This window comes from Monopterus albus, unplaced genomic scaffold (assembly GCF_001952655.1).
Source record: "Monopterus albus unplaced genomic scaffold, M_albus_1.0 scaffold51.1, whole genome shotgun sequence".
Classification (NCBI taxonomy): domain Eukaryota; kingdom Metazoa; phylum Chordata; class Actinopteri; order Synbranchiformes; family Synbranchidae; genus Monopterus; species Monopterus albus.
In genome coordinates this window covers 1,356,748-1,366,755 of record NW_018127931.1, presented here as the reverse complement: position 1 = coordinate 1,366,755, position 10,008 = coordinate 1,356,748, and the positions used below count along the sequence as shown (strand labels likewise).

The 10,008-nt window shown below is 40.4% G+C and overlaps 1 protein-coding gene across 1 annotated transcript in view; it reads left to right on the top strand.

Moving 5' to 3' along the window:
- Window positions 1-9,649, top strand: part of cerk (ceramide kinase) — a 47,887-nt gene extending 38,238 nt beyond the window's left edge. Inside the window, exons 12-13 of the mRNA XM_020601524.1 lie at window positions 7,408-7,622; window positions 9,411-9,649. Coding sequence (XP_020457180.1) covers window positions 7,408-7,622; window positions 9,411-9,462 — 267 coding nt within the window. The 3' untranslated portion in view covers window positions 9,463-9,649. The remainder of the gene's footprint in view (window positions 1-7,407; window positions 7,623-9,410) is intronic.
- The last annotated feature ends 359 nt before the right edge of the window (window positions 9,650-10,008 follow it).

The following is a 10,008-nucleotide window of genomic DNA, read 5'->3' as shown; positions in this document are numbered from 1 at the left end:
ACTGGAGGCAAGAGCTATGTCATCTAAAGTAACTATATGATTAGACAGCAGATTTCTAAGGTTTTCAGGCCCAAGCACAATAACTTCAGTTTTGTCAGAGTTTAGAAGTAAGAAGTTGCAGGTCATCTAGGCCTTTATGTCTTTAAGACATGCTTGAAGTTTGACCAGCTGATCTGATTCATTTGACTGCATAGATAAATATAACTGAGTATCATCTGCATAGCAATGGAAATTTATGTTGTGCTTCCTGATAATATTGCCTAAAGGGAGCATGTATAAAGTGAAGAGAATTGGGCCTAACACAGAGCCTTGTGGAACGCCGTGACAAACTTCAGTCTGTGTGGAACATTCATCATTAACATGAACAAATTGAAATCTTTTTGATAAATAAGATTTGAACCAACTTAGAGCAGTTCCTTTAATCCCAATAACGTGTTCAAGTCTCTGCAGTAAGATGCTGTGATCAATGGTGTCAAAAGCAGCACTGAGATCAAGAGGACAAGTATGGAGACCAGTCCTTTATCTGAGGCTAGGAGAAGATCATTGGTGACTTTCACCAATGCTATCAGGAATCGGTGCGTGATGCTGCCGAAAAGTGTTTGGTGAACTCAATTAAATGGCCAGACAAGGCTACGTGAATAACCGTCCCTTTATTAAGAGCACAAACGCTGAGCAGAAAAACAAGGCAAGACATGGTGAACACACGAAACACACTTACAGAGGGATGTTACAGTCCATGGTCAGAGCCAGCAAACACGTACAGCAAAGGTAATCCAGAGTTCGTAGTCCAAAGGGGTAGGCTGATAAATCATACACAGTAGCAGTCCGAACCAAGAGGGCAAGGCAGAACAGAATAGTCAGAGTATGGATGTGTTGATTAGGGGAAAGACGTCTTTGAGCAGCCTGGACAGGATGGGGTCCAGGAGACATGTTGATGATTTAGATGAAGCAATTGTTGAGGTCAACTCAGAGAGATCTATGGGTGAGAAGCAGTCCAAGTATAAATGAGGTCTCACAGATGTTTCTAAAGCCACTGTAGTAGATGTCACATCTGTGAGAGCTGTGGGAATGGTCCAACCAATTTTTTCTCTAATAGTTGTGATTTTATTTGTAAAGAAGCTCATGAAGTCATTGCTGCTGAGATCTAAGGGAATGTTACGCTCAACAGCACTGTGGCTCTTTGTCAGCCTGGCTACAGTGCTGAAAAGAAACCTGGGGTTGTTCTTATTTTCCTCAATCAGTGATGAATAATATGTGGTTCTGGCACTATGAAGGGCTTTTTTATATGTTATTAAATTATCTTTCCAGGCTATGAAAAACTCTTCTGACTTAGTGGAGTGCCACCTCCTTTCCAGTTTTTGTGATACCTGCTTTAGGGAGCGGAGCTGCGAGCTGTACCATGGGGCTAGCCTCCTCTGTTTCACTGCCTTCCTTTTCAGAGGGGCAATATAACTGGGTATCATCTGCATAGCAATGGAAATTTATGTTGTGCTTCCTGATAATATTGCCTAAAGGGAGCATGTATAAAGTGAAGAGAATTGGGCCTAACACAGAGCCTTGTGGAACGCCGTGACAAACTTCAGTCTGTGTGGAACATTCATCATTAACATGAACAAATTGAAATCTTTTTGATAAATAAGATTTGAACCAACTTAGAGCAGTTCCTTTAATCCCAATAACGTGTTCAAGTCTCTGCAGTAAGATGCTGTGATCAATGGTGTCAAAAGCAGCACTGAGATCAAGAGCACAAGTATGGAGACCAGTCCTTTATCTGAGGCTAGGAGAAGATCATTGGTGACTTTCACCAATGCTATCAGGAATCGGTGCGTGATGCTGCCGAAAAGTGTTTGGTGAACTCAATTAAATGGCCAGACAAGGCTACGTGAATAACCGTCCCTTTATTAAGAGCACAAACGCTGAGCAGAAAAACAAGGCAAGACATGGTGAACACACGAAACACACTTACAGAGGGATGTTACAGTCCATGGTCAGAGCCAGCAAACACGTACAGCAAAGGTAATCCAGAGTTCGTAGTCCAAAGGGGTAGTCTGATAAATCATACACAGTAGCAGTCCGAACCAAGAGGGCAAGGCAGAACAGAATAGTCAGAGTATGGATGTGTTGATTAGGGGAAAGACGTCTTTGAGCAGCCTGGACAGGATGGGGTCCAGGAGACATGTTGATGATTTAGATGAAGCAATTGTTGAGGTCAACTCAGAGAGATCTATGGGTGAGAAGCAGTCCAAGTATAAATGAGGTCTCACAGATGTTTCTAAAGCCACTGTAGTAGATGTCACATCTGTGAGAGCTGTGGGAATGGTCCAACCAATTTTTTCTCTAATAGTTGTGATTTTATTTGTAAAGAAGCTCATGAAGTCATTGCTGCTGAGATCTAAGGGAATGTTACGCTCAACAGCACTGTGGCTCTTAAACTATCTTTCCAGGCTATGAAAAACTCTTCTGACTTAGTGGAGCACCACCTCCTTTCCATTATTTGTGATGCCTGCTTTAGGGAGCGGAGCTGCGAGCTGTACCATGGGGCTAGCCTCCTCTGTTTCACTACCTTCTTTTTTCGAGGGGCAACGGTATCAAGTGTATTATGCAGGAAGGCTGCAGTACTATCAACAAGATTATCGATTTGTGTGGGAGTAAAGTTAAGGTGGCCTCTTTCCACTGTGTTGGCAAACAGCACTGAAATCCAGTGTAACAGATAATAATTGTATATTTGGTGCAGTACCTGTATGATAAGGATTATGTTCAGACAAGGCTATTTGTATAAACCGTGGCCTAAACAAAAACACGACTCTGCAGTGTGAATACAGTACTTCAGGCAGTCACCCTCTGGTTTGTGTGTTTTGAGAACAAAGTGACATCTATTGGTGACATCGTGCAAATCAAGGAATAGCTATTTAATGAGCGTGTTTAGTGTGGAATCTAGACATGCCTTAGGAGAAGGGGAGCTCACTGAAGGCTTACGTTAACCATATACCAGCTGAATACCATTCTGCTGGTGGGGGCACAGTTCTGAGTGCCTACATCTGTATAGATGTATGTATGATGGATAATGAGCCTGGTGCTCCAAACATGGAACATTTACCTAAAATTCCACCTGACATCAACTTCCCATACTATATTGTTGTCTCAGTGTTCTCGATTTTAGTGTGGTATTTTGGCAGTGAAAAGTTACTTTGTAGTGCATCTCTAGTTGCCTTTGCTGCTTTAGTTGCAACACAGTAAGGTAGTCATATGAGTAGGGTGAGTGGGACTTTGCATCAGAGTTCACTGTAATATCAGCATCACTGTCCAGCCAAGCAGAGAGAAACAAGGAGTGAGAAGCCACTAAGTGTATTCATGGCCTTGTCAGAAAGCCTTTTAGGCAGACCGTCCAGCATGAATGCAAAGTGGCCGCAGTCATAAAGTGGGTCTGATGTGAAATAAATGGCTGTCACTCTTTTGGCTTTTAGGATGAGAGAGGGTGAGAAATGGAGAGGTGGGAGGGAGAGAGAGAGTGAATGAAAAAAGAGAAGGAATGAGAGAGAAAGTGGCACCCCATGAAGTCAAATAAAATAGTGCATTGGACAAAGCTGACCCTTTCTGCGACACTGAGGGAGATGAAAGCGGATTTTGACAAAATAATTTCTTTTCATCTCTCTGTCTTTCTTCTATTCAGTCCTCTGCCATTTGCATAGTTTTTATGCCCCTCTATTGTATCTGACCTCTCCCTCCTTCCATTTTGTATTTGATCTCCTGTTTGGTGTTTTCTTCTTTCATATTAAAAGATAACTACATGTGCTTTTGTTTTTCATTATAAAATCAGCAGGACAAAAGACAGTAGAGGAGAAATGAACTTTTTTACCTCACTCACCAGGAGCTAGGAGACTAAAAAAGAATTACACAGGACTCATCAATTTACTACTATAATATAATCATCATATTTTAGAGAAATAGTTCAGTGTCCATTTAAGCAGTTAATGTTCAATTTGTGACATTTATGTGTTCAAAAAGTTCAGGATGTTATCAAAAGACAGCCAGTTCCTGGTAGATTCTAAGTGCTTTATTTTCCTGCCAATGCAATTTCTACGTTGTCTCATTTGCAGTCATTATGCAATTTTCCTCGGACGCCTCTACTTTTGTTTGCAGATTGGTGAGTTTGGTATTTTCCTGGCATGAATGACTGCACTTATGCTAAGGTGAAAGGAGAGGTGCAGTTGAGGCCATGTGTATGCTACTTTGGCAGTACAGTGCAATGTTGGTGCTTGTTTTGACCCAAAATAGCAATAACATTAACACCCGCTCAGACCAACTCTAATCTCATTTGCAGGTGCATTTCCAATTTTCCTGATAATCGCTTAGGCTGGGAAGCATGATATCAAGTACCCAAATGTATTTTAATGGCCACACCAACTTAAAAAGAACCCTTAAATCCACAGCTGATGTACTGGAATTCACCCTGAATAGTTTATTGCATATTATGAAGATTATTTTTAAATAAGAAAAATAAACCAGTCCTCAGTATGTGGCTCTAGATATGAATATGGTCAAACAGTGTTGGCACACGTCTGAACGCACCATCTGTAGCCTACTTAAAGGATGCAGCCAGAGGTAATCTGCAGTTGGTGTTTGAGAATCCAAATCCATGTTAAAAAAATTACATATAAAAACACATGAAAGCAGCTCATGAGCCAAGATAAATAACAAACACCATGCAGACTTCCTGATTTTTCCTGTTAGGCAGCAGGTAAAGTCAGTCTGACCTCACTGTGCACTGCTGTCACTGTTAAGTTACAGTTTCTTCAACCGAGCAACCTTGAACCTTCATTACTACTGTGGGGATATGCATTGTGTCTCTTTTTGCATTTTATGACTGTTTAATCATCTTTGAAAGCAACTGTAGGTGGAGAATAAAGTAGATGATACATCCACTACCTGTGTGCTCTGGCCGTCCACAGTCAGCTTCAAGACAAACACAGTGATTACCATATGATTTTTAAAACAGTGAAATGTTTATAAAGTTACATGCAAGACCCCCGTTGATTTCTTGTACTAGATGCAGCTGTGAGTAGATCACACTGTGTAATTGCTGCTGGTTACAGGACCAGAGAGATCTTCCGCGCACAAAAGCTGGTCAGTAATATTAGCAGACTGCTGAGTCAGTATTTATGGGTGGTACTTCTACATAAATAGTTTTGTCACTGTCATTTTAAGAATGGAGTATGTAACTGGCAGGAGAAGAAGATATAGGGAAATCCTTTCCTAAATACATATGATATCAGTCAGTCAGGATCTTCGCCCTGCAGTTCACCTCTGGCTGCATCCTTTAAGTACAGATGGTAGATCCTGATGCACACCAACGCTATTTGACCATATTCATATCTATAGCCATATGCTGAGGGCTAGTTTGTTTTTCTTATTTAAAAATAATTTCCATGATATGCAATAAATTATTCAGAGGGAATTCCAGCAGATCAGTTGTGAATTTATGGGTTAATTTTAAGTTGGTGTCTATTAAAATCCATTTGGGTACCTGAACTAGTGCATCCCAGCCTAGGCACTTGTCAGGGAAATTGCAAAGGCACCTGCAAATGCAATAAGGTGGTGTGAGCAGGTGTTATTGTTATCACTATTTCGGGTAAAAACGAGCACCAAAATTGCACTATTCTGCCTAATTAACATACACATGGCCTAAACTGCGCCTCTCCTCCCACCTCAGCGTAAACACATTCATTAATGGCAGGAAAATACCAAACACACTAATGCGCAACAAAAAGTAGACATATGCCCAAGGAAGGTTGCATAACGACTGCAAATGAGGCAATGCAGAAATTGTGCTGGCAGGAAAATAGAGCCATATGAGTTTTATCTCATAAGACAAATTGGGGTGACGGTCGATGCTTGATGCATATTTTGTTTGCTTTTGTTGACCTCGATTTTGGAAGTGGAAATAGAGGAAAAATATGTACTGAATTTAGTTCTAAGCCACAAAAATACAGTGAAAACTATACCCAAATATATCACACCATTTTGAAATGTTTAGAATTTAGTACACATTCATATATTGTTAGTTTGACCTCATGCCAGAGCTCAATAGTCATGCATATTGCTATTTTTGTAAAAGGTTAGTTTACATTTTCACGAAACACTATATACCTTTATCACTTGTCTGCAAATGCGCTTTATGTGTTTATTTCCGTATAACCCTCTGATTAAAGCAACCTTGTGTAAACATGGACACTAGGGTAGTCATATAGTAAAAACACAATTTTTAGAGGCCACGGCATGCTTTTCCTTGTTTTCTGGCTTATCTGTAGTGTTACAGCGGTGAAATCCTAAACGTGACCTGTACGTGACCTGTTTTCTAGTACTTCTATGCAGAAGCAACTCGCTTTATACAAGTCTTGCAAACTCTTGCTCACGATACTTTTTTCCTGCAATGTAAATTCTAACGTGATAGTTTAAGGATTTCCTTGAATGGCCATAATTGCCAGGCAGTTTTGCGTTCATGTGAGCTTGCCTGACATCCACAAGTGCCATTATAAAAGTGGAATTTTTCGACTGCCCGTGGTTTTGTGGATATATTTTACCTCCTGCTGCCTGCATTGTGACCAGAGGATGTGGAGAAAAATATAAGGCCTGAGGTTACTGCATGTCCAGGAACATTCCTGTACAGGGACTCACGGTTTTACCTCACCAGGTCTAGCTTAGGATCAGCTGGCTAGTGAAGCATCCCACAGCAGTGAATGATCAGCTCATCAATGCTGGATTCCCCTGGAGCAATGTCTGTTAATGCTTTGTTTTTGTAACATTAGAGAGAATTGGTGTAAGGCTGGAGAAGTTACTATCCCTACAATATTCCAGTTAAAATATGGGGTTTCTCAATTATCCGCTTTGTTTAGAGTGTTACAAATCTCTTTTCATCTGTACATATACCATTGTTTACCTATCTAAGGAGGAGAAATTCTAATAAATTAATGCTATTGTGGTTCGTTGTGCTGTTCATTTTCGACACAACACCGGCAGCATGAGGTGTGTGTGTTCACTAACTGTCCTTTTGTTTTTAGGAATAGGCTCTCTGGTTTTATCCTTCTGAAATATTTACAGACTATTTTGAGTTATGATGGGTGCAAAGCTAATCAGGAAGTTCCCAAGATTAAACATTAAATGGCTGGAAATGAGTATTCCATGGGCACTTTAAAAGAATGCATTTGACTCTAAAAAGCATTTTCTCCTTCTTCTTCTTCACAAAAAAACAAAAACAAATGAATTTTCTGAAGCACAAACAAATTACATTCTTCAGAACGGGGCCTTAACCTCTGCACCATATGTGAACACATCTCTTCCTTCATCCATCTGTCCGGCTTCCTATCTCTTTTTCATCTGTCTCTCACCCATTTCTGCTTCCCTTCCTAGTTTGACCACTCATTTGTGGAGGTCCACCGGGTGAGGATGTTTCATTTCCAGCCACTTTACCAAGAGTCGATTTCACTGGACGATCTGAACGAGACTCCAAAGAAGACAGGCTGCAGTCCCATGTGCCCTGCTCCAACAGCCTGCAGCTACAACACTATCTACAGCAGTTGGACCTGTGATGGAGAGATCCTGCCTCACGCTGCCATCCAAGTCAGGTACTGTATCTAATCACAGAATCACCTGTGAATGTATAACTCCAAAAGTAGTAGTTAATTCATACAACTTAGACCAAGCTTTTCAGTGTTTTGTTAGAAATAAATGGCAGCTAATACTGGAAAAAAAGTACTGTTATTTACTTGTAATTATGAATGTTTGCCTGTGTATGACTTTTTAACCCTGTGAAATTCAAACAATCATTTGCTTGCTGAAGACAGCCACAGTTCAATCATTATTTTATATTTTGCCTGCTTCTTTTGCATTTGGGGGCGACTGTGTTTCAGTGGGTAGAGTGGTTGTCTTCCAACCGGAGGGTTGGTAATCTTAGTAAACATTACAACAGCTAAACATCACCATAGTAGAATTCTCACTCTGAGCATGTTAGTATGCTGATGTTAGCATTTGGTTTAAAGAACTCTTGTACCTTGACATTTTGGTAACAGAAACAGGAAAAAGTGATGTGCAGCATCTGTAAAAATGGAACGGGGCAATATCAAGGAACAGTAACGGGTGCTGATGCTTAGTATTAACTGGTAATACATGGTTAGACAGTAATGGGAGCAGCAGTACCATTAGAACTGCTAGTATCTGATCAAGAGACTTTCACTTTTCCCTGCTGGACAATCTTGGCAACTTGGTGGAATCAGTCCCCCTCATTTTTCTGGCTGTGTCCACACTTCAGCTTCCCCCACTATCAGATCTCTATACAGCCAATGTGGCACTGCTTGACGCATCATTTATTTCATGCTCCATTGTACTTTGCCAATGATGCATGGCACTGTAATGTTGCTAATTTAATGGCCCTTCCTATGTTAAAAGGCTACTCCCCTTTAATTAAAGCAGAAATCTGTCCTTTTATTACCCCTTCCTCTTCACTAATCGTTCTTGGAGTGAGCCATCCAGAGTGCTCCTTGGGTAATTAATGGTAAGAGCCCAGGTGAAACTGAAAAAAAGGAAGAAATGTTGAAGAATTTTGTTTTAGAAGAGAGAAATACACATTTGAAAGTGAAACTCAAGGCACCACAATGAATGAGCCTAACAATTAAGAAAAGTGAGAGTCCACTCAAGTAATTACATGCTGCTTCCTTGATAGTTACTCTGTGTATTGTATTGAACTTTTGGTGTTTTTGTTTTATATATGAATAGCATTCTGAAAACAAACCCTTTACCCTAAGGTTAAAACTGTATGTTTCCATGCAGTTCCATTAAATTAACTTCTGGTAAAGTAAATAAACAGTATTTCAGTAAAAAATACAGATGGCATATACTGCTGTAAGCATTTGTAGAGCATTTTTTGTTCTTTAGGCTCTGTGCTTCTAGCTTATATCTTCTATATTTCCAACACCATTCTTTCTATACTTTCTCAACTTAAAGCTGAGATTGGGCACATTAGTGGTGTTTCCATTATTTTGTTTTGTTTTAAATTGACTGTACTAGAGAACAAAAAAGTGTAACTGTCCAAATACTTATGGCAGTAGTTTTTTTCTGTCCATGTACTTTTACTTTATATACTTCAGGAACTGTTATGCATATCATTAAAATGTGTCAGCCCCATCTATATAGCATGTGCTAAAGCTACGTTTTAGCAGGCCTTTATACTTTACACACCACAAAGACACTCACTTTCAAGTTTGCATGTCAAGTCTGCACTTCCATTGCTTTTTACATCTGCCTCATGGACAATAACATCTCACTGAAATGAGCATAGTCATTAAGTTGATGGTTTGTTATTCAGGCTAAATGATGTGTTGTGTGTGTGTGTGTATGTGTACTGTGCCTCCCTGCAGTGTCCAGTGCCAGTTGATCCGCCTGTTTGCCCGCGGTATCGAGGAGCAGTAGCAGCGGTGTGCTTCTGAAGTTCTCACTATACACAAAAGTGAAATTGGAATGAATCTTGAGATGTGATTTAACTCCACCAGCCATATAAGAGGAAAAAAATACAGAGAGATGTTACATCACATGATTTCCCGAAGACCAATAACTTCAGCTGCTGCCTTGCTGTCATTTGGGGCTGTTAATGTGCAAAACTGCCGCATGCAGGGGCCCGTTTCAAGAAGGAGGTTTAACAAACTCAGAGTTCAAACCTGAACTCTGAGTTGACTTACACAGAGTTGGAAAACTTGGAGTTTTTGGTTTCAGAACAGCTGAAAAGAGTTGGTTTAATCAACTCTGAGTAGGTTGACTCAGAGTTAGGCGCGTGCAGCGCGACTATAAAAAGCCCTGAACAATGGAGTGAAGACATTACGAGTCACCATGGCAACAGGACCAAGCAAAAATAGGTCTGCGTTTTTTCCCCGACAGAAATGGATGTGCTACTACAAGCATATAGTGACTACGAGCCCATATTTCATAAAAAAAAAAAAAAAGCAACACGGCTGCAGCGGC